The 27,508-nt window shown below is 37.9% G+C and overlaps 2 protein-coding genes across 2 annotated transcripts; both read left to right on the top strand.

Moving 5' to 3' along the window:
* The first annotated feature begins 1,015 nt into the window (after positions 1–1,015).
* LOC129419425 (uncharacterized) lies at positions 1,016–14,640 on the top strand. The gene is made up of 11 exons (XM_073863327.1): positions 1,016–1,456; positions 2,040–2,185; positions 5,244–5,406; positions 6,737–6,929; positions 7,045–7,104; positions 7,457–7,573; positions 8,890–8,976; positions 9,234–9,794; positions 10,103–10,135; positions 10,297–11,872; positions 14,549–14,640. Exons 4-11 carry the CDS (start codon positions 6,738–6,740, stop codon positions 14,638–14,640), a joined length of 2,718 nt encoding a protein of 905 aa, XP_073719428.1. The 5' UTR covers positions 1,016–1,456; positions 2,040–2,185; positions 5,244–5,406; position 6,737.
* A 2,426-nt stretch (positions 14,641–17,066) lies between these two features.
* LOC141361588 (uncharacterized) lies at positions 17,067–23,096 on the top strand. The gene is made up of 3 exons (XM_073863129.1): positions 17,067–17,463; positions 17,581–17,703; positions 21,726–23,096. The coding sequence occupies exons 1-3, from the start codon at positions 17,067–17,069 to the stop codon at positions 21,944–21,946; spliced, it is 741 nt and encodes a 246-aa protein (XP_073719230.1). The 3' UTR covers positions 21,947–23,096.
* The last annotated feature ends 4,412 nt before the right edge of the window (positions 23,097–27,508 follow it).

Here is a 27,508-nt window from a genome sequence, read left to right as displayed (position 1 = left end):
AAAAAATATGTACTGAATTAAACTAAACGTATGCACTCTCTGTGCCTGTGTGGAAACATTTTGAGTCAGAAACTGAGATGGCAGGCCAGAGCTAAACATTTTTGTGATGAAATATGCAATTTCTGAATGCAGAACTTTTCAGTCAAAAAAACACCTGCAAGGCCTGAAAGAGATCAAGCTTTAGCCAAGAAAAAGTAACGCAAAAGTAACTAAAAGTAACGTAAGCATTACTTTCCATGAAAAGTAACTAAGTAATGCAATTAGTTACTTTTTTTGGGAGTAACTTAATATTGTAATGCATTACTTTTAAAAGTAACTTTCCCCAACACTGGTAGGTCATGATGCACTTTGATAATGAAGCTAAAATATTAATATGAATTTGATTTGTGTTTACTTTGAGTATGACTTTAGCCAAATAAGAGTAATTAAAAACCACTGTTTACATCTTAGTTTTGCAGTTGTTTTATTTGAATATTGTTGTGCATGTAAACATTGAAACCCACTTGTTTTAGCCACTGATGCTCCACATCAGAGCAGCACATCAAACTGCTAACTACACAACCAGAAGAAATGAACAGGAGATTTAGTGTCATTTGAGGTTATCAACATATAAACATGCTTTTCACACTGGAAAAGTTAACACCAGGTTATTCTAAACCCCGGGTTAACGGAATCCTGGGTTATCTGTTTCACGTTTCACACTGTTCATACTTAACCAGGGGTTAAGAGATAACCCTGGGTATTCATAATCTGAAGTTACACATTGTGTATTCCTAAACCCTAGGTCAGGTGTCTAAAACCCTGCTCATACACCTGTCTGTAATTATCAAGCAACCCTGAACACCTTGATTTGCTGTTTCAGCTGTGTTCAATTTGGGTCAAAAGTTATTATATTATATTTTTTACTTGTTTAAAAAAGCTTTGTTGCATGTTTAATTTTTATTAGGTAATAAAAAAGACAGTCCAATAAGATATTGTAGGTGGAGCAGTAAATGTTCTCAAGAAACAGCTTTCATTAAGCTGTTTTGTTGTATGTATTAAATGTTTTTAAAAGTACATTCCATCAATTAATTTCCATGTGGATATGTCAACATTTAGAGGAATCTCTCTGTAAATAGCAGTTGTTTTGGACAGTAGCACGAGGTGCTGTGCTGATCCCCTTGTCTGTAGCGTAACAGCAAAAACACTAAGCTGTGTTCATACAGCGCTGCGCAGATCGAACAAGATATGACATCACAGTACCGCGAGATCAAACTTTATCAATACGTGCTCGAATCGCTCACGCGATATTTCAACGTGACATCCTTTCGGCCTTCCTATCAACGACACTTTTACTACGCAAGTCAGCAGCAGTGGATTCGTTTCCCTGGAAATGCAGACACGTGATAATGACATCACCGCTGTTAGCCACAATTTCCCGCGAAGCAGACTACACGCGCTCATTATAGGAGGAAAGGTGAGTTCAGTCCTATGTATAATAACATATTTTTGCAAAATATGAAAGATAAGCAGGATTAACATACGATTTGTGAAATATTTTATCTTATTTGACGGTTTGTGGTCAAAAATATTATCTTCCTGAGTAGCCTATAATGATATTGGCATTGGTCAGTAAACAAACATTCGGTTTCAGAGTAACTTAACTTACTTTACTGATCTATTAATGTTGTCCATAAACGACTAAGTGCTTAGTAAAATGATGTGAAATAGCAGTAATAGATTGGGTAATTAGTAATTAATTCTTATTGTTTAATCTAAGTTTCAATCATGCGATTTTCTTATCATGCACAGTGGCACGAATAGCCACAGATATCTTTAAAGATTTTAAGTTGTGTATGTATATCTAAGTTAACTACAGTTGTGTATGTATGTGTGTGTGTGTGTATATATCTAAGCTATATGTATATTTACAAAAGTATACATGCATATACATAAGTTAGATACATATGTTATACCATTTGTTGGCTATTTGGGTAAACAATTTTAGCAACCTTAATATTATGGTTGATTAATCGATTGATTAATTTAATTATTTTCAGTCATTGCATGTCACTGCAGTCGCCATGATGCTGGGTATACCAAGGCAGAAAAAAACGAAAAAGACCTCAACAGGATGCTGAGCATCACATTACTTGCAAAACAGACAAGCCTGAGCTTTATGAGCAAGTTATCAGCAAATATAAAGGTAAGATAAATTCTGTAGTATAGACGGTTTTCTTTCATCTTCATGTGCATACAGACTTTTGATGCATGCGCATTGCGACAAAATGCAACACATCGCCTGGGCTACCTACTTCAAAATCCGTCAGTGAATGCATGATGGAAATTGTGTCACGTGCACTCTACATGGACTCTTGTGATAGATCCTGCTGACTTAAAGGGGCAATGAATCTGTCGATTTTATTGTTTTACTACTGTTGTCTGATATCTACTTATGGGGGTGGTTTCCCGGACAGGGATTAGCTTAAACCAGGACTAGGCCTTAGTTTTAAAAGGAAATATAACTAGTTTTAATGAACATGCCTTACTAAAAATATTACTTGTGTGCTTTTTAAGGCAAAACAATGGGCACTGATGTATTTTAAGATATGTGCAAGCTGTTTTCAGTTTGGATGCTCTTACATTTATTTTAGTCTAGGACTAGTCTAATCCCTGTCTGGAAAACCGCCCCATGATGTTCAAGTGGTTTTTCCATTCAAAAACATCAAAGGCACTAGGTAATAGGTTATTTTGTAACATGGATTAGTTGCTCTCTGGATAATGGTTCGTTTGAAGGGGCGGGCCGCAGTGAAGACCTGGACGTAAACGCCCACTGCTATGATCCCCGTCATTACATGTGGGGAAATGTTTTAAAAACATTGATGTGTAAAAATAGCAGCCGAACACAAATATGTTTGAGCCACAAAAGATTCTGGGTGCTAAAGATGATACCCATAAATGACAATACGTATAGTAAAGTATAAACAAAACTATAAACTCAACGTGACTAAATTACCATAAACAACACAAGTAAGCACGCATCAGAATCTAAACCACGGCTGATAAGTCCTTATCACTAACTTTGTATATTTCTATTGTGCTTGTGAGGTTGCTCTTACATACACAACGTTACATACCACAGTTATATGAGAAAAAAGCTTTGTTGAGTGTTGGACCTTACAAACGCGACTTGCCTAAATTACCGTATACAACACAGTAAGCAGGCATCAGAATCTAAATTAGGGCTGGTAAGTTTTTCCTTATCACTAACTTTGTATATTTCTATCGTTATATTACAGTCATATTGTTAAGTGTTGCACCTTTATTAATGGTTTAATTTTTTTAGTAAATTAAAACAGTAAAATATACGTGTTTAGACACTGATGTTACAACAGGACATATCAAGCGATCTTTTACTAAACAGTAGTGACGCGTAGTAACTTAAAGTAAAATGTATTACTCACTGTGTATACTGTTGTGTCATTCCTGCCAGATGCAATATTACTGGTGCTTTTAATCACAGTTTCTCTGCAAATCCAGCACCGACTCATGGCTTCTTTACAAATGAATCCGTGGTACACATAGTAAACAAACACTCCCCACCCGAGCTGGAACTTCTTCAAAAACAAACTTTAACCACGCATTCCTAATGTTATGTTCCAAGCCTCCGTTAAACAGCGTCTGTGTTCTTCCCATAGACGGTTCTTCCACAACCGAACACTTTGTTGGGTACTTATAACAGATCACCACCTCAAAATAAAAGGAAACATGTTTTCAAAAGTCATTTTGGTTACATTTGTCAATCTTTAAAGACATGTTTACTAGGGGTGGCACGGTTCACAAAACCCTCGGTTCGGTTCGTATCACGGTTTAATGGCCACAGTTCTCGGTTCTGTACGGTTCTTAATTTTTAACACTCCAGAAATGTATTATCTTATTAATGTAGTAATTATCCATAATTTAGGATACATTATTAAAAAAGTTATATCATGTAATCATGCACAAACTGAATTTGACTTTAAGCACATTATTGGGACCCTCTCTTTTTTTGGCAAAAAAGGAGAATGTGTATATCCATCTTATGTGCCTTTTTAGCACACAAAGATAACTTGCATTTATCAAACTGCCAACTTCAGTGTAGCTTTAAGATTTATCACTGAGAGGCTGCTTAAATACTGCAGAGAGTATATGTGGACGAGAGAGAAACATAACGTTTACACCTGTAATATTTAAATCCGTCTCTTTTTTCCACTTTTGACCACTTCTGTCCTGGTTACTTTAAGAGGCAATTTATGAAATAAGATCGCGCAACTTTCCTACGCTAGCAAAATGAAACTACGCGGAAATCAGCCGCTTTAGTTTTATCAATAAAAGGCTAAAAATAGCGCACGTTCACTGTGTTTTCGCGGCAGAAGTCAGAAAAGACGTTCAGTACCTTAGCTTAGATAAATGGGCGGAGAGAAGGCGGTCTCCTGTGGCTGTTTGAACAAATTCAACCCATAGACTGCAGTTCTATCTATTGTTTTTTTCTACTGTCATTGTAGGTAACATCATCCAACTCCGGGCAGACTTCCTTTTCTCTCCCACTTGCCATTTCTACATGTAACATAACCTGCAGCACTCACTCTCCACAACAGTCAACTTTTCTTTCGCGAAAGGGAAACACGCCATCTGAGGCAAGGTCACATACAGGGCACGAGGCTATTGCGCATGCCATGAACCGTGCGACGCACACACGCTCCGAACTGAACGGTTCGGATTTTTTTCATGAACCGTGCCACCCCTAATGTTTACTGATTGTTGAGACACTGCATGGTTTGCTTTACCCCTGACCCACACATGTCACGCAAAGCTGTGGACGGGGCTACAAAAGTGGTCATTGTATATGGGTTTGGGGAGGTGTTTCAATTCTACTCTGACATCATATTTCAGCACATTCCTGAATAGACCATTTTCCTGGCTTGGTGCAAAAAACTGTTATATTTCAATAGCACGGAGGTTTTCAAATTTGTGATGTTCATTTAAGTATGATGACCTCTTATATAACAAATTATCAAGGTAAAATGTATTGTTTTACTCCTTTTAATCCAGCCGACAACAACAAAATGAAAGATCCAACTAGGGCAATGTCCAAATTTGTTGGATACCACAGATAAAACTTCAGATCGAGTAATTTTTATTATTGTTTTTGGATAAGAGCTCATGAAAATAATAATTAACTTTAAAGGAACATCAGAACTTACTGGTATTTTTTTCTTTTTTAGGACGTGGAGTTTTCACCACTGAAGCATTTTTTAGAGGTGATTTTGTCCTTGAATACAGAGGTAAACTTCTGACTTTAGAGGAGAGCCTTGATCGATCTAAACTCTACAATGACGTTGAGAACACATTCTTGTTTGATTTTCAGTGGCATGGCAAAAATTGGTGGTGAGTATAGAGTTATTGTCTTGAGGTAATAGGGCGGTTAAGGGTTAGTTCACCAAAACTCCTGTGGCCGGTTGCATAAAACTTTAAGACTAGTCTTTAAAGTTAGTCATGAATTATTTTCTTCAAGACTGATCATAACTGTTTTAAGTATGTTACATAGAAAGGTAGATTGGTCTAATTTAAATCCAAATAATAAGACTGATTAGCCCTAACTAATTGCTAGTTAGTCAGAATAATTCTTAAGACGCAGTCTTAATGTCACGGCTATGTTTATGCAACCGGCCCCTGGGTCCTGGTGATCCTCGTCTATGCACAATTGGTATGACGCACTCAGTACCCAGCTGATGATTTTTATTGTGTGTAAAAAAGCAGACACAAAGGGGCAGTTTACCATACAGGGTTTAGATTAATCCAGGACTAGGGCTTAGTAATATTAGGACATTTTACAAAAAAAATTTGCTGTGCATCTTGTGATAAAAACAGTGGCACTGATATGTTAAAGAGCACCTATTGTTTTTAAATTTCCTCTGGTGTTTAAGTGTGTATTTGTACATGTTAACAATATGCAAAAGTTACAAACCCCAAAGTAAACCATGACGCGAGTTATTGTCTCCAACGTAAATCTCTTTTCTTGGATTACAACAAACACACGGATTGTAGGCAAAAGGTTTACTTCCTGGGATTGGTGATGTAGACAAGACCGACATTATCATAATTCATCCTGCTTCGAACTCAACCTGTAAGTTAACTCCTGTAACTCCTGTTAGTAACTGAATCTTTCAATCATGGTAAGAAGTCTCACGTTTCCAGCTGACAGAGCTAATCAGACCAATCACAACATACAGATTAGCTGACCAATTAGGCACACAGCTTTTCAAATCCGTGCGTTTCAGGAAGAGAGTGAAATCTGGAAATACAAAAATAAACCTTACGTGGAAAATAATGTGTTTTTTAACCATAAACCACATGAACACATTATATTATACCAAATACACAAAATAATATTGTTTTTTAGCAATGAAATAGGCGCTCTCTAAGATATCTCAGTGAAAGCTGTTTTCTGTTCAGACAATTCAAACTTGTATTCAAGTCTGCGAATAGACTTTAGCCCTGTTCAGGAATCTGCCCCAAAATGTGTAGAGCAGACCATATAACCAGACCCACTGATGTAAAATGCCTTAAAGCCCAAAAAACTCATTTTGATTTCATGTAGTTGTTAAGATATGTTTACAGAAGTTACTCTTACGAGGTACAGGCATAAAGGAAACAACTGCTGTACAAGATTACAAATCAGTCTCTTATGCTTGGTGGTATTTTTATGTATTTATAGCATGGATGCATCCAAGGAAGATGGGTCCTTGGGAAGACTTGTAAATGATGAGCACAGAAATCCTACATGCAAAATAAGAACTGTTGAAGTGAACAAAAAACCTCATCTGTGTCTTTTTGCTGTACGAGATATCCAACCAGGGGAAGAAATCACTTACAGTTATGGAGATTCAGATTGGCCTTGGCGAGCTAAGGTACTGTCAAGTATATCCTAAGAATCTTTAACAATATTTCATGATGACATTTTTCTCTTATGCTGATTTGATACCATATGATTGTGTTCTCATATTTCTCAAATCTTTCATTTAGGTATCATCAACAGAATCCAGTGATAAAAGCCCAGTCAGCAGTTTGGATTTGCAGAAATTGGTAAGTACACAAAACATCTATATTCGGGTTCTATACAGTCATGTGGGAAACTAGCAATTTGAGAGGTTTTTGACATATTGGACAAGCATTTAATCCTCTGTGAAACAATGCCACAACTTCTAAATCATGCATTTTTTCAGTAAACATATTCTTGTTTGTTTTTTTAAACAGAGGAATACTGACAGATTTAAAAAGTAGGTTCAGCTAAAGTTACTGTAGGACAGATGAACGTGTACCTTATATTACTGCATCTCACTGTCTTTTATACATCACAGTATAAAACAAAACCATACAAAAGCTTAGCAAATACAGTACAAAATTTACCCCCTAACTCTTCTTTTCTGACTTTCAGTTCCATCAGGCTCCTCCTGTTTCCTCATCTGCCCTGTATAAGGTGTACATCAATGAACCACATAAGCAAGTTGAGCCACAACAGTCAGGCAAAGCAAGTACATCAGAGAATAAAATGGTAACCATTCTATACATGCAGAAAGTATCTTAGGCCGTTTACTTCATCAGATAACTAGTTACACTATATGGACAAAAGTATTGGACGGCAACTTCTAGTGAACACATTTAACTACTCATTTCTGTGAGCACAAATCTTAATGCTACAGTATATAATGATATTTTCCAAAATTGTGTGTGTCTAATTTTATAGCAGCAGTTCGGGCAGAGCTCTTTTCTATTCAAACATGACAATGGTCCCACAATCGATTTTGTATTTTAAAGACATTCAAGTCTTTAATAAATCACAACAGTCGTTATGTAACAAAATGATGGTTTGCGCTGGCACAAGCTGTTAGTAGATCTGGCCCATAGACTCTTCTTACTTTATGTGCTATATCTTTTCTAACAGATTTATGGGTTTCCTTATTTAGTTTACTAAACTAAATTTATTTGGCTTGCTCTTAAAGGAATAGTCTACTCATTTTCAATATTAAACTATGTTATTACCTTAACTAAGAATTGTTGATACATCCCTTTATCATCTGTGTGCGTGCACGTAAGCGCTGGAGCGCGCTGCGACATTTCGTTCCATTCATTCAATGGTACCAATCAGAGATAAAGTTAGAAGTGAGCAAACACATCAACGTTTTTCCTGTTTAAAACGAGTAGTTATACGAGCAAGTTTGGTGGTACAAAATAAAACGTAGCGCTTTTCTAAGCGGATTTAAAAGAGGAACTATATTTTATGGCGTAATAGCACTTTTGGGAGTACTTTGACTCGCCTGAAAAGTCCGCTCCCCTTCTCACTCTCATAATGGGAGAGGGAGGGTGTTACTGCGCCGAGTCGAAGTACTCCCAAAAGTGCTATTACGCCATAAAATATAGTTACTCTTTTAAATCCACTTAGAAAAGCGCTACGTTTTATTTTGTACCACCAAACTTGCTCGTATAACTACTCGTCTTAAATAGGAAAAACGTTGATGTGTTTGGTCACTTCTAACTTTATCTCTGATTGGTAGCATTGAATGAATGGGGCTAAGCTAAATGCTATCAAAGTGTCGCAACGCGCTCCAGCGCTTACGTGCACGCACACAGATGATAGAGGGATGTATCAACAATTCTTAGTTAAGGTAATAACATAGTTTAATATTGAAAAGGAGTAGACTATTCTTTTAATCTAAACCAGAGCACTTGAAATTAAGCAATATTTTATATTTACTTTTTGTTTTCTATATTTTTGATTGGTTTTGCCTAATGTCTTTGAGTGTCACAGCTTTTAACATTATGTACATTTTACTTTTATTTTAAGTTTAATACCTTTTCATATATCCTCAGAAACTCAAAGATTGCCATAAGCGCTTTAACAGAGCACAAATTAAAACGAAAAAGACTGCCATAGAGCCATTACAAGAATATTTCATGGTGAGTAATATTTGGATATGATCATCACATTACTTGATTAGCACCTCAGTCAATTAAGACTTTATTATTTAAAGTGTTAATAGTCGTTGAACAGTTTCCATGCTGCTTTTATTTTTAACTTTTTTTTCAATTATACTTTTAAAGTTACAGACAGTATTATAGCATACACATTTAATGCACTGTCTTAGGCACCCTGTGCAATGTCTACCTCTGTAAAAGCCTTATTGCCCTCATACCCTTCTCCTTCTCCTGTGCAGCCCTCATCACCTGTGATGACCACATCATCTTTCTCTGCACTTGTGCAGCCCTCATCACCTGTGAAGACCACATCATCGTCCTCTTCTCCTGTGCAGCCCTCATCACCTGTGAAGACCACATCATCTTCCTCTGCACTTGTGCAGCCCTCATCATCTGTGATGACCACATCATCGTCCTCTTCTCCTGTGCAGCCCTCATCACCTGTGAAGACCACATCATCGTCCTCTTCTCCTGTGCAGCCCTCATCACCTGTGATGACCACATCATCGTCCTCTGCACTTGTGCAGCCCTCATCACCTGTGAAGACCACATCATCGTCCTCTTCTCCTGTGCAGCCCTCATCACCTGTGAAGACCACATCATCGTCCTCTTCTCCTGTGCAGCCCTCATCACCTGTGAAGACCACATCATCTTCCTCTGCACTTGTGCAGCCCTCATCATCTGTGATGACCACATCATCGTCCTCTACTCCTGTGCATCCCTCTACACCCTTGCCCTGTGCTGCTTCCACCCCTGTGATTTCCTCATCACAGGTGTCTGAGACACTATCTTTAATGGAGGTGGGTAATTGAGATTAGTAATGACTGTTTAATGTGAATTCACAGACCTAATATTATTATCATCTATGTCATGGTGCAAAAAGATTTTATGATACAGTTGTATTGTACAGAGTTTCTGTTTGTGATTATCAAACCGTGCCAAGTGTGCCATCTACTAAGGCCTTATTTGCTAAGCTACAGTTTGAAATATATCTAGTTGAAATAACTGTTTTTTGCTCTTAAGTGTTTTATTTTTTAAATTATTATTATTTACATTTAATTATTATATACAATTTTATGTACATTAGTTTTGTTTGTTCTTTTTTCAGATGCACTCATTAAGGCAATCAAGAAAAAGACAGGTTTGTAATTAACCATGCACTTTATATGCTTAAATGAGTTCCTCTTGTTGAAAATCAGTTGGATTCTGGCAGTTGTCTATCCCATTAAGCAAGTTTTTAAACATTTAGTTAAAGAAATAATTTTGCATGATTTAAGTAAGTGTAACATTTTTCTCATTTAGTATTCTGGGAGTGCCTACAGTGATTCAGATGTTACGGACTACAGTGATGTTGACTACATACCCCAGTTCAGCTCAGATGAATCAGATGGGAGTGCTTCTGGACAAAGCAAGGCTGAAAGGAGTTCAGATGGATCAAACAATAAGTCTGAATGTAGTGATCCTAGACCCAACAAACGTTTAAGACATACTAAATCACCCCTTTCAAAAAGGAAAGCTGAAGAGGCAGGTAGTTCATCTGCCAAATGTATGACAGCAATGTCATCAAAAAAGATGAAATGCCAAACTGAAGAGACCGAAACCTCATCTGACAAAAAGACTTTGGTTCAGTCAATGCCATCACCACAAAAAAAGAGCAGGTCATATAACAAAAAACAGTATTGCCTTTATTGCTCTAAGCCATATGCAAAAATGGCAAGACACCTTGAGTTTGTACATCGCAATGAAGTAGAGGTTGCAAAGGCTGTAGCTTTCCCAAAACGTTCCAAAGAACGAAGAGTCCAGTTAAACCTTCTTAGAAAAAGGGGCAACTTTGCCCACAACACAGATGTGGTGAGAAAAGGGGAAGGTGAGATGATTGCCTGCTACCGTCCAAAAAAGTGCAAAAACCCCAAAGAATTTATCCACTGTATTCACTGTCAAGGCCTTTACAACAAGCTCAGCCTATGGAAACACATTAAAAACTGTCCACTTAAACCGAAGGATGATGAAGCTCAGGGCAGAAAAAGAGTAAGATCTCTTTGTGCCCTAAAAACACCTGTTGGCTTAGAGGTGAGTAAAGGTTTCAAGAAAGTACTTTCCCTGATGAACTATGACGAAGTTTCAAGGGTGATTCATAGTGACAGATGCATCATGCAACTGGGAGAGCACATGTTTAACAGGATGGGATCTGATGTGACCAAACATGACTACATCCGACAGAAAATGAGAGAAGTTGGCAGACTTCTTCTTGAAGCAAGAAGGATAACCCCACTGAAAACAATGGAGGACTTCATGATACCAGCAAACTTCAAACATGTCATATCAGCTGTGAAAGTTGTGTCTGGCTTTGACGAAGAGAAGAACTCTTACCGCATTCCCTCTTTAGCCCTCAAACTTGGACATTCTTTAAAAAAGATCTGTAGCATTGTTGAAAGTAATGCGATGATGTATGGAGACCATGAGCGTGCTGAGTGTGCTCGAGACTTCAGAAAAGTACACCAAGCAAGGTGGAATGAATACATTTCTGCTGGTGCTATAACTACATTGAAGGAAGCCAAGTGGAATGCACCACAGATCATTCCTTTCACTCAGGATGTCAAAGTCCTGCACGCACATCTAGAAAAGAAACGGGATAAATTCCTTAATAAACTTAAAAACTGCCCCTCTGCAGACAGCTATGCTGCTTTGGCCAAAGTCACACTCTCCCAAGTTATCCTGTTCAATAGACGAAGAGAAGGTGAGGTGTCACGGATGCTTTTGTCAGCTTTTCAAAGCCGGGATTCTTCTGAGCTGCATGAAGACATAGCCATCTGTCTTTCTGAGTTTGAGAGGAAGCTGTGTAAACACTTTACCAGAGTAGAGATCCGTGGTAAGCAAGGCAAGGCAAAGTTTATTTGTATAGCACATTTCATACACAAAGGTCATTCAAAGTGCTTTACATAGAAATGAGAAAACAAAAATCAAAGATACATGAAATTGAAATATCAATTAAAAGAAAATAAATGTGATTTTAATAAAAACTGTTTAAATGTGTGAAAAAGAATAAAACAGGAATAAAAGTATAAAACAGTTAAAAATAAGAATAAAAACAAGAGAAATAGAAAGTAATTAAAATAGTGCATATATAATATAGTGCAATCAGTTCGGACGCAGCATAGTGCTCATTCAGTAAATGCATAGCTAAACAGATGTGTTTTGAGTCTGGATTTGAATGTGGCTACTGTTGGAGCACATCTGATCTCTTCTGGAAGCTGGTTCCAGCTGCGACTGGCATAATAGCTAAAAGCTGACTCTCCTTGCTTTGAGTGAACCCTTGGTATTTCTAGCTGATGTGATCCTAATGATCTGAGTGATCTGATAGGTTTGTATTCAATGAGCATATCAGCAATGTATTGAGGTCCTAGTCCAATGAGTGATTTATATACCATTAATAATACTTTAAAATCAATCCTAAATGTAACTGGTAGCCAGTGTAGCGACCTGAGGACTGGTGTGATGTGTTCATATTTTCTGGTTCTGCTCAGAATCCTGGCAGCAGCGTTCTGAATGAGCTGGAGCTGTCTAATGGTCTTTTTGGGAAGGCCAGTGAGGAGGCCATTACAATAATCCACCCTGCTGGTGATGAAAGCATGCACAATTTTCTCTAAGTCTTGTCTGGAAACAAAGCATCTAATTCTTGCGATATTTTTGAGATGATAGTATGCTGATTTAGTTATTGCTTTGACATGACTGCTGAAACTAAGGTCAGACTCCAGAATCACACCAAGATTCCTGACTTGATTTTTAGTTGTTTGACCCCTAGCGTCAAGGTATGCATTCACCTTGAGAACTTCATCTTTGTTTCCAAACGCAATGACTTCAGTTTTCTCTTTGTTTAACTGAAGAAAGTTTTGGCACATCCAACTGTTAACTTCATCAATGCATTTGCACAGGGAGTCAATGGGGCTATAGTCGTTAGGGGATAGAGCTAAGTAGATCTGGGTGTCGTCTGCATAACTGTGATAGGCAATTTTGTTCTCTCTCATTATTTGGCTTAGTGGGAGCATATACAGGTTGAACAGGAGTGGCGCAAGAATTGAGCCTTGCGGGACTCCGCATGTCATGGATGTCCACTCAGATTTATGGCCACCTATACTTACATAATAACCTCTCCCTTCTAAGTATGACTTGAACCATTTCAGGACCACCCCAGAAAGTCCGACCCAGTTTTCCAGCCTGTCAAGAAGTATGTTGTGATCGACAGTGTCAAAAGCAGCACTGAGGTCGAGTAGCACCAGCACTGATAGTTTGCCTGTGTCTGTGTTGAGGCGAATATCATTTATTATCTTTATGAGCGCTGTCTCTGTACTGTGGTGTGGTCTGAAACCAGATTGAAAAATGTCAAAGTAACCATTAGAAATTAAGAATTTGTTCAGCTGATTGAAAACAACTTTTTCAATGATCTTGCCTATGAAAGGAAGATTTGAGATTGGTCTGTAGTTGCTCAATACAGTGTTATCTAGGTTGCTCTTTTTCAGGAGGGGCTTAACAACTGCAGTTTTAAGGGACTTTGGAAAAGTCCCAGAGTGAAGTGATGAATTTACCACTTTTAGGAGATCTGCTTCTAAACAGTTAAAGACACTTTTGAAAAAAGATGTTGGGAGTGTGTCAAGGGCACAGGTTGATGTTTTAAGATGCTGTACTGTTTCTTCCAAAATTTTACCATCAACTGCTTCGAAATCAGACATCGTAACTACTTTCTGATGTTGTGGTCTGATTTGTCTGACCCCGGCGCAGCTCAAGGATGTGCTGATCACCTTTCTGATATTATTGATTTTCTCAGAGAAGAAGTTAGCAAATTCACTACATTTGCTGTCTGAGAGCATTTCACTTGGAAAGTGACTTGGGGGGGTTGTTAGTCTCTCTATAGTAGCAAAAAGAGTGCGTGTGTTATTTATGTTTTTGTTTATAATATTTGAAAAGAAAGTCTGTCTAGCTTTGCCTAGTTCCACACTGAAAGCACGAAGGCTGTCTTTATAGATATTATAATGGACTACAAGTTTTGTCTTCCGCCACATGCGCTCAGCTTTTCTGCATTGTCTCTTCATATTCTGCACCTCTGTTGAGTTTCTCCAAGGTGATTTTTGCCTGCCATTCTTCTTCCTGACTTTTACAGGAGCAATATCATCGATTACACTCTTAACTTTCGAATTAAAGGAATCAAGGAGAAAATCAACAGAGTCTGCAGATATGCTTGGTGTTAAAGATATAGCCTTCATAAATAGCACACTGGTTTTCTCATTTAAGGATCTCTTTTTGACAGACACAGATCTAGTTTCAATAGTAGGAGAGATTAATATATCAAAGAAAATACAGAAATGATCAGACATTGCTACATCCTTAATAACAACTGATGAAATGTTTACACCCTTACTGATAATTAAATCTAGAGTGTGTCCACGATTGTGTGTGGGTCCATGTACATGTTGAGTCAGATCAAAAGTATTTAAAACAGCTGTGACATCTTTTGTCATAATGCTTTCTGGCTTATCTATGTGAATGTTAAAATCTCCAGCAATAGCAAAACAGTCAAACTCTGAGGAAATAGTTGATAACAGTTCTGTAAAGTCCTCAACAAATGCTGGAGAGTATTTTGGGGGCCTGTAAATAATGATCAGTAGAATGCGTGGGGTACCTTTCAACACAATACCTAGATGTTCAAAAGACGGGTAATTCCCAAATGACACTTGCTTACATTGATAGACATCTTTAAAAAGAGCAGCAAGACCTCCACCCCTCCTAGCAGCTCTGCAAAAACTCAAATAGGTAAAGTTAGGAGGGGCTGTTTCATTAAGGACTGTTGCACTGTAGCTTTCTTCTAGCCATGTTTCATTTAGAAACATAAAATCCAGGTTGTTTGTGGCTATTAAGTCGCTGACTAGAAGTGATTTGTTTTTAAGTGAACAGATATTTAAAAGTGCTAACTTAATAGTACAATTTTTTTCCCTAACAGAGATCTTAGTTTGACAAGTCACAGGCAGCAGATTAGATTGATTTGCCACACGATTTGATCTAGCCTTACACTTTCTATCATGTACTAAAACAGAAATAGAGAAAGATATAGGCACACTGAGTTCCTGCTTTTGTAAACATTTGATAAAAGTATTAGTATTCTCATAGCAGGAACCCGAAACACATCACTGAGAGCCATTATCAGTTGTTTTTGGTTCACCTACAGCAGATGGAGGAGGGTGTGTGCCTTGGCGTTGTGTCAGAGACCGAAGAGCTCTCACAGGACGAGGAGGGGGAACTGGGCCCACTGGCTTTGGTGGTTTTGGGGCTTGCTGTTTTCTGGTTGAAATCTGTGGGCTTGCAGCGATAGAGTGGGATAGTTTAGTTCCAGCATAAACCAGTTCCTCCATTTTTCCGGAGAAGGTCAAAAGCGGGGATGCTGGAGAGAGGAATGACATATCTAGTGAGGAGTCCTGTTGTTCTGATGTGAGCGGAGGCTGTGATATGTTGTCCTGGTTTCCCTGGCTGTTTTCCAGAAAGTCGTCCTTGGGTGCTGAATCTTGGAGCCGTTCTAATCTGACACAGTCTGACTGTAGTAAGCTCTGTGGGCATGACTCAGCTGAGATTGTGTCCATGAGCAGTGGTTGTTGTGGCTGAGTGGTGTTATCTCTGTCCTTGTGGGATATGTCAACATCATGTCCATTTCGGTGCTGGAAAGAAGTCCTGTGGTCATTCATACTCTGTCCAGGTGTGTGTGTGCCATTCAGGTTGAGTGGATTGGCACACACTGCTGAAGGATGATGAAGGGAGAAATAGATGTTGTCCTTTAGAACTCTTGCACCCAGCCTGTTTGGGTGGATGCCATCCTGTTTAAATAGTTGTCTCTGACTCCAGAAAAGATTGAAGTTGTTGATAAAGTTCAATCCTTTTATGTTGCAGGTTTTTTGCAGCCATGTATTAAGTCCAAGCAAACGTGAAAACCTATTTGTTCCTCTTGCTGGAAGTGGTCCACTGATGAACGGCTGAGCTTTTACTGTTCTGAGTGTTTCAAAAAGTTTGTTGAAATCCCTCTTAAGGAGTTCAGATTGCTCTTTGTGAATATCATTCTTCCCTACATGAATGACAACTCGATTTACAGTCTTATGTTTCATCAGAATGTTCTTAAGTTCCCTGTTTACATCAGAAACGGTTGCTTGTGGAAGGCAGCACGTAGTTGAGTCTCTGTTGCTATAGTTTCTTATTATTGAGTCACCCAATATCAGAGTTCTGGGCTCGGATGCGCTCTGCGCTGAGTGCCGCTGTCTGCTCGATCTTGAGCGGCAGTTAGCATCAGTGTTAGCTGCTGGCTGATTTGATCGGTGTTTAGTCACATTTATCACATTTGGGGATTCCTCACTCATATTCATTAATACTTCAAATCTGTTCTCAAGATGTATAGGTGGTGGTAGAAAGTCAGTGTTTGCAATCCTTGTCCTAGCTGTATCTGGCGTAGAGGAAGCTATTGCGGCAAAATGTGATGCTCGTGACAGTCTGATTTCTTGAGTGATTTTGGGTCTTGCTCCCTGTTTGTACCATTGATTAGTGTGTTGATCATTAGATTTATGGGACTCACCGGCCGTGTGCTGATGACGAAGCTCTGTTGTGTGTTCCGTCTGGTTTGGTAGTCCTGTAAGTAACTTTGTTTCAAGAACAGCAATCCTTTGTAAAAGTCTGTGGCAGTTTGTGCAGCAAGTAGATTGTTGATGAGGCATTCCTTTTTCTTATCCTTTTCAATGAAGGCAGCTGTGTTTTTCCTTCTGGAACGTAAGCTGATGGCGGTGGGAGGCTAGACGGATGAAAAATTCCACTTTTTTGTAATCCTCCAGTCCCGAAAGTTTGTAAATTGACGTTGATGCCAAGCTTTGTTGTTTGAGCACTATGCTGATTTGCTGAAGTTAAAATTATAAGATAAAATATAAAAGCGATAGAGCAAAGCGCAGAGCAGTAAGCAAAAGCGTCCGAACAGTAGCAGAGCAGGAAGTGCTGTTTTTAAGTGAGGGAGAAAGGTCCCTGTCCTCCTCAAACCTTCATTGATTTCGGCCATGGAGCTGCTTGTTGAAACACGTGAGGCTTGTGGTGTCCCAAATGAGAATCCTTTTATGTTTGCCAGATCTGGTGCAATGTCTGCCTACAGAGGAGGAGAGTGCATAAGTAAAGCTGCTCGTGAATGTGGCATTAAGAATCCTGAAGCTCTTTCCTCAACCAGGCTCAGGAAACACATAGCTACCATGTCAAAGATTCTCAACCTTGATGAAAATGAAGCAGATCAACTGGCTGATTTTCTCGGTCACGATATAAGGATCCACAGACAGTATTACCGGTTACCAGAGGGGACATTGCAGCTGGCAAAAATGAGTAAGGTCTTAATGGCAATGGAGAAAGGAACACTGTCCAGCTTTAAAGGAAAGAGACTTGATGACATTGAAATCGACCCAAATGGTATGTATGAAATTAGATTTTTGTGCGCGTCTGTGCTTTACATATTTGCAAATCTGTATCTTTCATCATCTTTTGCAAAAAATACATTGATACACAGATTCCCTTTTATTGTTATAGAGCAACTTGAGGCCGAAGGTGATTCAATGTCAAGTGATGAAGAGGATTGTAGTGACCTGCCTCAGACAACATCACCAGTACCAGCAGAGACTGATCAACCATCTGCTTCCCAGAAAGATCAAGGTAAAAAAAATCTTTAAACTACACAAACAGCAAGAAATGGCAAACCCTGAATTACTAAATACAATACCTATAGGCAACAGTAGCAAGACAGGAGCTTTTCAAAATTTGAGTTTGTTGTACAGTCAGTTTGAAGAAATAGATAAACATATATTATGTGATTTGTCATTTATTCACTAAGGCTGCGTTTACATTTTGCATTAACATGCGATCTCGGTGATCCGTTCACGCAGATCCGATCATTCGTATATCAGGACACGGCGCGTTTACATTTGTCACATAAATGTGGCTTCTGTATCTGGATGTGTGACCTGATCCCGTGCGGGGAGACGCGCGCTGGGTGGATAGCTGTCAATCAAAATGGGTACAGCTGTCTTTAGCCACATGATTTAGGGTTTTCGCGCTAACCGCAATCCCGTATTGTACAGTGCTACTGAGAAGCCAACAGCAGAGAATAACTAGCAACCCCAACAACCGTGATGTTCACATTTTAAGCGTTATATTTTTTAGCTTTAAAAGCCTTTATAGCGTCCGCACCGCGGATGAATATCCTGTTTTTACCTAAACTTGACTTTCACCCGCATGCTTTAAATCAACAACAAAATCCGTGTGAAACATGACCGACTCCACTGTTTTATTCTGCCTTAATAACGGGCTTTTGGCTCTGCCTGAACTTATATGTATATTTATATTTTAACCATAAACTGTTGTTAGTTATGTTTCCTGGTAATTTTAATATGATTTAATTAAAAGAGCTAACAATTTCCTAAATTTCCTATTCATAGTGCGTAAGAAGTAATGTAATTTACAAACACATATAAGTAACCTTGCATAAAACCAACACTGAATAAATGTATTTGGTTAATGTTGTTATGGTTTGTACGTGTTTTAAAGTAACTTAAAATGTATTAAATGAGACAGAAACAGCCGATTGACCAGAAAGAAGCGCAACATTCACGCTGATATGTCACCATGGAAACTCAAACATTATAACGATCCTGAATTCTGCCATTAAATATTAAATCTCTTTATGAATAGGAACATTTAACATATGCCTGAATAACTTAAATACAATCAGCAGTGTTAAAATGCTTTTGAATATCGATTTATTAAGATACTTTTAAGCGTAGCTTCCATTGCTCCACAAATATGAATGTATGCGTCTCTCACCTGCGCTCCATGACATAACATGCTTTATTTTTGACAGCTGTCAGTAAAAGGAGATGATAGTGGGCGGGGTTTTTTTGTGATGTTGACCTGTTAATGCAGATACGATGGCTGGATTGCGTTTACATTACACTGAGATCTGATCACAATGCGTCCTCGACTACCTCTTCATCAGGACACACAGATCGGATAACATTCAGATCACAGACGCGTTTACACTTGTCTTTTCAATGTGTATGTGGACAACATCCGGATACAGGTCGCATGTTAATGCCAAGTGTAAACGCAACCGCCTTCTGCCTACACTGTTATGTGAAAAACCTGCAATGAAATTCACATAGACAGTATGATTTTTATTTACATTGTTATATTTAAATGCATCAATGCAGAATACTTAATTATAAAAAGGATTTTACTATACAGCTGTAATATGGTAAATTGGGTATATCCAAGTCTTAAAAACAGTAATATGTGCCCCGTCACGGAAACCAGTGACACAAGTCGGGAGAACAACTTTTGAGCTAATGATAGAAAAGCATTTTTATATTTTTTGCAGAATCTGTTGAGATCACGAAGTAGCCTCTACATGTTTGATATAGCAGTATTTGTATATTTAAAAGGGTACATTTTGAGGTTGATATCTGCTATTTTTACGCAGTTTCTAGAATGCAGTAGGTGGTGTCGTCGTCTGTGTGCATTTACATACTGGATAAGCCAGCTTTTGTTTCTTTTGTTATTGCCCCTGCCCTCAGCGTGGCTACTTAACCTCTTGAGAAGGAGCCCCACTGTAGCCCAAACCAACCTATGTTCACTAAAATGGTTGTTTTTACCAAAAATACTCACAGTTAGGAGTCGTCTTCGTTTCATAGCTATTCGAGCTATTCAAGAAATCTTACGGAGTAGTCTAATTTCGACTCGCTCTTGCAGTACTTTGACGTCATCCGCCTGTCAGTTCTTGCAGCGCCACATGAAGTCGAACACACAAAAAAATCACACAATGATTGTTGAATTCGTTATGTAATTGGCTACGTATTTTGTCTATCAATATTTGCCATGAAGTCATTGGCTGATGGAGGAACGATCGAGCGATACAGTGATATAAAGTGTTACGACGTAAATGGTCATCAGATTATATATTATAATCTATTACCAGACTTTCATTCGAAATCTGATGTAAACAATAGACTATATATTTCTATATTTCATGGCATTTGTGGACAAAAATGGTCATTGGATGATTCACACGTCTGAAACAGACTGGATGCGACTTGTGATGAACACAAAAAGTCCTGTTTATTTTTTGTCTGTTTTCATCCAGACTTCTTTCACAAAAAACGACATATGATGATAGAGCATCTGTATCTCAAAACGGCTTTACAGGGTGTATGGCTTAGCTAAATGAGATGTAAATGAGCCCTATTGTCACTCCCAGCAGAACAGAGGTGAAAATGATCCAAACTTTAAAAGGCTATATCTCCGCTTTGAGGTCTTTTGAGTTCCTACATTCAAATGGCAACAACTTCTCCAAATATGATCAGATTCCCATGTGTTACACATTGCTGGAAAGCTTAGATACTACACATTAAGAATCTGCCCCAGACTTGTGTCCCTACTTTCCGTGTTCGGTCACATATCTAAAAATTACAATGTTGGCGTTTTGGTGAAATATCAATTTCTTTTTAGTAGTGCTGCAACGACGCGTCGACGTCATCGATTACGTCGACTACGAAAATACGTCGACATGCGTAAAATGCGTCGACGCGTCACGCTGTTTACATTCATCTATGTGCTTGTGCGCGAGCTCTCTCTCTCCTATGCCCGCGCATGTCTTCTGTAGTAACTCTGTGTAATGGCAATTTTTTAAATTTGCGCCGAATTGTCTGCGATGTCGCGTTTATAAATCAAAATTTTAGTAACTTAGTAGTTAAAGTAACAGCTGGTTGAATTAAACACAAGGTTATTGGGTCATGTTTTGTCACTATTTTAATAGTCTTTGGGGTGGTTTCCTGGACAGAGATTAGTTTAAGCCAGGACTAGACCTTCGTTTAATTAGGAAATATAATTAGTTTAAACAAACATGCCTTACTAAAAACATTACTTGTGTGCATTTTGAGGCCAAACTAAAGGCACTGATGTATTTAAAGATATGTCAGTGGAAAATGTTTTCAGTTTGGACAGCTCTTATATTTATTTTAGTCTAGGACTAGTCTAATCCCTGTCTGGAAAAACGGCTCTATATGTCTGACAACAGAACAGATAATATGTGAAAATAGCATTCAGTTGTGTTAAAATACAATAAAACAACCAATGACTGTCAGATCAGACAGAGAGTAGAAAACAGATTATCCAACAGATTAAATAGCTAATCAAAAAAAGAACACTTTATTAATAAAAAAAAATAATTGTTAGAGTAGTCGACTAATCGGAAAAATAATCGCTAGATTAGTCGACAGAAGAAATAGTCGTTAGTTGCAGCTCTACTTTTTAGTGATCTGGCTCCCAACTGCATGAATATTGCTTTTCAAGCTACTTTGTTTGAACTTGAAATGTCAAAGTTCAATATCTATGTAGATGTTCCTCTGTGTGGCCAGGTTATGTTTCCTCATGTCATATTCTCTAGGGGCTAGGCTTCATTTATATGGGTCTAATATTTAAATTACTATAGTTTTCATTCGCCACATTTATCAACACCCATTCATTTGTGTGATGGAATTGGCCACATGAAAGTTTAATGAATCACACATGAGTGGTGTTGTAAGATTGTGTTTGCGTTTAATCTGCGCTTGTTTCTACATTTGATTGATAAATAAATCCCATTGACTTTAGTTGTAATAAGGATATGATTTTTCACTTTATAGGTTCATCAATACCTCCAAAAAGAAAATGGGAAGAAGTTGAGGTAAAAGCTGTTGAAAAACACATGATGAAGTTCATAAAGACATGCAAAGTTCCTGGTAAGCAAGACTGCGAGAGATGCATTCAAGCAGAGCCAGAAGCCTTGAAGGAACGTACTTGGACTGGTGTGAAAAATTATGTGAGAAACAGGATCACCACTTTAAAAAAACAGGGTGGATTATAGGGGAGCAAATAAAAAACACTTTTCTTTTTACTGTAAAAAAACAGAGCATGGTGAGGAAAAGTTGCCATGTTACAAAAACATAAAATAATGAATGCCTTTTCTAGAATAACTTTTTAACATGTTTAGGGCTGCAAAATGATGAATTATGACTAATCGTTTGCAGAATAAAAGTTTTTTTTTTTACATCATATGTGTGTATACTGTGTATAATAATTATCTATATATAAATACACACACATGCATGTTTATATGTAATTTATATTATATAAACACTTAAAATATAAATAGATTTTGTTTCTTCAAATTATACATTCATGTGTGTGTATGAGCTACATAATTATTATACACAGTACACACATATATGATGTAAACAAAAGCTTTTCTTCTGCAAACGATTCATCATTTTGTATGTTTGTAATATATAATAGGTTCCTTTCAGACAAACTATATTTATAGTTTACACATCATGCTCTGTTTTTTTAAAAATGAGTGAAAATAGTAAGGAAGAGTAAAGGTGTATGAAGGGGGAGAATTTGTTTGAGTACAGGAGGAAACAGAATATTAATGAGGTAAGCAAGACAGGAGAAGAGAGAGGATTGAATGTAATGGTTAGACGATAATTTCTGTAAAAAGCTGAGGAAAGCAAAAAGAACAAGCTGAACTGACAAATTTCTAATTTTCATTCTTTGTTTACATGCATGTTTACATGTTGTTATATGTTTACATGTTGCTATTTTTTCTGTCATTCATTCTGTTCTATATGCACTTTTAAAATATATCAGTATTGTTTATTTCCTTTAATTGTAATTACAATAGTTCAATGTAGACAGAAGTTAATTGAGTGAACTGAAAGTAAAGAGATAAAAGGAGAAGCAAAGATAAAAGAGAAGAGGGAGGAGCAAAAGGAAAGTGAAGTGGGAGGAGCAAGGTAGAAGGCAAGAAAGTAAAGGTGAAGAAAAGAGTGAAAGAGTTCATATCAGTTTCATTGATTATACTGTCTATATTTTATACTGACACTTTTATTGGCAAACTAAAATGCACTTAACTTTTAAGTAACTGTGTTTATGATTAAGTGCTGTTACTGGTATTGCCTAAAACTTCTGACATTTATAGCATGCATTTGCATGGTAAATAAATGGTTTGGAAGTCATTTTTCCTTGTTTTCTTGTAGTCCTCAAAGTGACTTAAAATCTGAGTTTGTGTATCAACTAAAGTCCTCAAAGTGACTTAAAATCTGAGTTTGTGTATCAACTAAAGTCCCCAAAGTGACTTAAAATCTGAGTTTGTGTATCAACCAAAGTCCCCAAAGTGACTTAAAATTTGAGTTTGTGTATCAACCAAAGTCCCCAAAGTGACTTAAAATTTGAGTTTGTGTATCAACCAAAGTCCCCAAAGTGACTTAAAATCTGAGTTTGTGTATCAACCAAAGTCCCCAAAGTGACTTAAAATCTGAGTTTGTGTATCAACCAAAGTCCCCAAAGTGACTTAAAATTTGAGTTTGTGTTTCAACCAAAGTCCCCAAAGTGACTTAAAATTTGAGTTTGTGTATCAACCAAAGTCCCCAAAGTGACTTAAAATCTGAGTTTGTGTATCAACCAAAGTCCCCAAAGTGACTTAAAATTTGAGTTTGTGTATCAACCAAAGTCCCCAAAGTGACTTAAAATTTGAGTTTGTGTATCAACCAAAGTCCCCAAAGTGACTTAAAATCTGAGTTTGTGTATCAACCAAAGTCCCCAAAGTGACTTAAAATCTGAGTTTGTGTATCAACCAAAGTCCCCAAAGTGACTTAAAATTTGAGTTTGTGTTTCAACCAAAGTCCCCAAAGTGACTTAAAATTTGAGTTTGTGTATCAACCAAAGTCCCCAAAGTGACTTAAAATCTGAGTTTGTGTATCAACCAAAGTCCCCAAAGTGACTTAAAATCTGAGTTTGTGTATCAACCAAAGTCCCCAAAGTGACTTAAAATTTGAGTTTGTGTTTCAACCAAAGTCCCCAAAGTGACTTAAAATTTGAGTTTGTGTATCAACCAAAGTGACTTAAAATCTGAGTTTGTGTATCAACCAAAGTCCCCAAAGTGACTTAAAATCTGAGTTTGTGTTTCAACCAAAGTGAATTGATATTATGTTGTTGTGTATGACCAGACTGCCCAAAGTGACTTAAAATATGAATTTGTGTATCACCAGAGTCTTGGATTTCAAGAAAGCAATAATTTTGGTCTATTGACATTAACTAGGCCAGTGGTTCTCAACGTTATTCCTGGAGGCCAACTGCTCTGCACATTTTCTAAGTCTCCCTTATTTAACACACCTGATTCAAATTATTAGCTCATTAGTAGAGATCACCATGAACTAAACTAAGTCTGTCAGATGGGAGAGACATACAGGATGTGCAGGGCAGTGGGCCTCCGGGGGTGGAGTTGAGAACCACTGAACTAGGCAATTCCTGTCTTTTATGTATGTTGAAGTAGTATATATTCATAAAATCAGCTTACCAATCAATAATCACTAAATAATAGAAGAACTTAACTGTAACCGCTGTATATCTGCACTAGGCTGTTTTCAAGTCAGTATTTGAACTTTGAATTGTAATGTTGCTTATTAGAGTGAGTCATATACAGCATAATCTTAAAGTCCTCAAAGGTTAACATAATCAGAGTTTGTGTATCACCATTGTCCTCAAAAGTCGACTAGATCAGAGTTTGTGTTTGTCCTCAAATTGGACATAAAAAATACTGTCCCCAAAGTGAAGGCAAAATGTCAGGTCTGGAAAGAAGGCTTTTATTGAAAATATCAACTGATATCTGTAATGAGGGCATTTCCAGTAGTGCAGGGATATCTTTATTTTGTCTCTAGACCCTTCAGAAAGGGGTGTACCCAAAGGTAGGGTGTTCAGTCATACGTCCCCACTTGGTAGATAAGTAGGTATGTGTGTGTGTGTGTGTGTGTGTGTGTGTGTGTGCGTGCGTGCGTGTTGTATGTTTGTGTGATTTTATCTCTGTGTGTGTTTATTTGTGTGTGTGTGTTCATCTGTGTGTGTGTGTGTGTGTGTGTGTTCATCAGGGTTTGTGTTGGTTTTGTGTTGTGTGTGTGTGTTGTGTTTGTATTGTGTGTGAGTTGTGTTTATATTTTGTGTGTGTTGTGTTTTTATTTTGTGTGTTTGTTGAGTGTGTGTTTACCTTTAAGGCCTGGCCGAAGCAGCCTGTTCATCTGTGTTGGTGTTGTGTTTGTATTGTGTGTGCGCGCGTGTGTGTGTGTGTGTGTGAGTTTGTGTTGTGTGTGTGTTTCCAAACTGAAAAATCCAGCTAAGACCAGCATAAGCTGGTGAGCTGGTTTTAGCTGGTCCCCAGCTTGGTTTTAGCTGGTTTTGCTGGTGTAGGAAGCTGGTTTTGCTGGTGTAGCAGCTGGTCTAGGTGTGTTTTGGTCACATTTTAAGCTGGTCTAGCTGGACTTAGCTGGTCATGCTGGAATACCAGCTGGCCCACCAGCATGACCAGCTTTGTCAGGCTGGGAGGACCAGCATAAACCACCTTAAACCAGCTAAAACCAGCTACCAGCTTATGCTTGTTTTAGCTGGATTTTTCAGTAGGGTTACCTTTAAGGCCTGGCCGAAGCAGTCCGTTCATCTGTGTTTGTGTTGTGTGTGTGTTGTGTTTGTATTGTGTGTGTGTGTGTGTGTGTGTGTGTTGTATTTGTATGTTGTGTTTGTATTGTGTGTGTGTGTGTGTGTGTGTGTGTTTACCTTTAAGGCCTGGCCGAAGCAGCATGTTCATCTGTGTTTGTGTTGTGTGATTTTATCTCTGTGTGTGTTTATTTGTGTGTGTGCGTGTGTGTGTGTGTGTGTGTGTGTGTGTTTGTTTACTCACCGCTCTGACATGTGCTCATTAGAGTGATCCCGCTTACCTGTGTGTTGATTGTCTCGCTCCAGCTGATCATCATTGCATCTCCTCCATAAATACTCACATGACTCTCTGTTCCCTGCCAGATTCTCACTCTTTGTTTGGTTCCTGTGTTGTGTGGATCATCATGTCGTTTGTGGATTATCGTGTCGTTTGTGGATTACCGTTTGTCAAATTGGATTGTTTATTGTCGTCGTCGTCGTCGTCTTCGTGTGGATGTTCCCGTGTTCAGTTTGGATCGTCACCACTGCTCACCACTCCACCAACATCGCACTCAATGAACATTCGTCACCAGCTTACCACCGTAATCTTCGCCACCATTGCCAACAACACTGGACATTGCTTGCCTGATCATTTAATCTGTCATCTCTCTCTCTCTCTGTTTATTTAATAAACATTGTGTTTTCACCTGCAATTGCTTCCATGCAGTTTGTGTCATTACAAAGATACTATGGGGTTTTATAACCTTACTATAGTGAATACCAAAGAATGAAATAACACTCTGGGCAAGTGAACACATTTTTATAAAAACACACCTGCAATTTTTAATAAAGAAAAAAAACAGCTGTTTAAAACTTTCAACTCTCCCCTCTGTCCCCCACTACCCACTTCCTCTTTGTCAACTAATAACCTTGCAAAGTTTTTCACAATACGTCATCCGTCTGCAGCTGATTTTCACCACCACAAACCTCAAAACACACTACACTCACATCCGACATCTATTTCTCATCTTTTTCTCCAGTGACTGACACTGAAGTTACTAAAGGTATCCTTACCAACCCTACCACCTCCCCCCTCGTCCCAATCACCGTCCATATGGTATCATTAGAGAGAAAACACTTCATTTTACAGGTTTCAACATTATTTTGAGTTAAAAAGTTAGAGAGGCTGAAGTACTTTAGAATAAAGCTTCTTTTGCATATCATTTTTTTTAATTACTAAAAAAATTAATGATAAATATGTGTGTGAAACCTAGAAATGCAAAGCCACAAGTCTAAAGAAGTTGTGTTTCACAATTGAGGATAATAGGCCCAAAAATGAGGTTCTTGCAAGGGTTTTTGTAAGACTAGTTTGTAAGCCTTTTCTAAGTGCCATTCAGCCCCAAAATAAAAGTATTCTGTTTACATGCATATACATTCGTTTTTATTATTGTTTATCCTTATGTTAGCATTAAAAATGCAGTTTCCACACCAGGAAATAAAACGTCACACAAAGATTGTTGGATTCGTCATGTAATTGGCTACACGTTCTGTCTATCATTATTTTCCATGAAGTCATTGGAGGAACGAGCAAGTCAAATGTCGTCACGAAATTTGACAGCGCTGTTTGGATATTATGTATTATACTCCCGCCTAGGGTTGTAACTAGGGCTGTAACGATAAATCGCGTGTCCCATTAAAAAGACCTGTCTAAAATCGTTTCTGCATTGCAAGGCTACAATTCTTTGTTTTATGCACAGTTTATGCGTGTACTATGGCATTTTGGTCAGTAAGTTATCAATCTAAAATCATTATGAGTCGTTTATAATGTGCATTAAACAAAATCATTCAAAATATTCTTAATTATCATGAAAATACCTGAAACAATCTGAAAAACGGCGATATAAATATTCTTCTAGACATTTCCTGGAATAGGGTTTGTAATGCTACTTGTTCTGTGGCACAATTG

Source organism: Misgurnus anguillicaudatus, chromosome 24 (assembly GCF_027580225.2).
Source record: "Misgurnus anguillicaudatus chromosome 24, ASM2758022v2, whole genome shotgun sequence".
Taxonomy (NCBI): Eukaryota; Metazoa; Chordata; class Actinopteri; order Cypriniformes; family Cobitidae; genus Misgurnus; species Misgurnus anguillicaudatus.
This window is presented reverse-complemented; position numbering and strand designations above follow the sequence as displayed.

Excerpts from the sequence above, each read along its gene's own strand:
- LOC129419425 (XM_073863327.1), top strand. The coding sequence starts at position 6,738 with ATGGATGCATCCAAGGAAGATGGGTCCTTGGGAAGACTTGTAAATGAT. Across the intron at positions 8,977-9,233 it reads CATTACAAGAATATTTCATG|CCCTCATCACCTGTGATGAC; the intron begins GTGAGTAATATT and ends TCTCCTGTGCAG. Across the intron at positions 11,873-14,548 it reads AGAGATCCGTGGTAAGCAAG|CAATAGCAAAACAGTCAAAC; the intron begins GCAAGGCAAAGT and ends TAAAATCTCCAG.
- LOC141361588 (XM_073863129.1), top strand. The coding sequence starts at position 17,067 with ATGGAGCTGCTTGTTGAAACACGTGAGGCTTGTGGTGTCCCAAATGAG. Across the intron at positions 17,464-17,580 it reads CATTGAAATCGACCCAAATG|AGCAACTTGAGGCCGAAGGT; the intron begins GTATGTATGAAA and ends TTATTGTTATAG. Across the intron at positions 17,704-21,725 it reads TGCTTCCCAGAAAGATCAAG|GTTCATCAATACCTCCAAAA; the intron begins GTAAAAAAAATC and ends TTCACTTTATAG.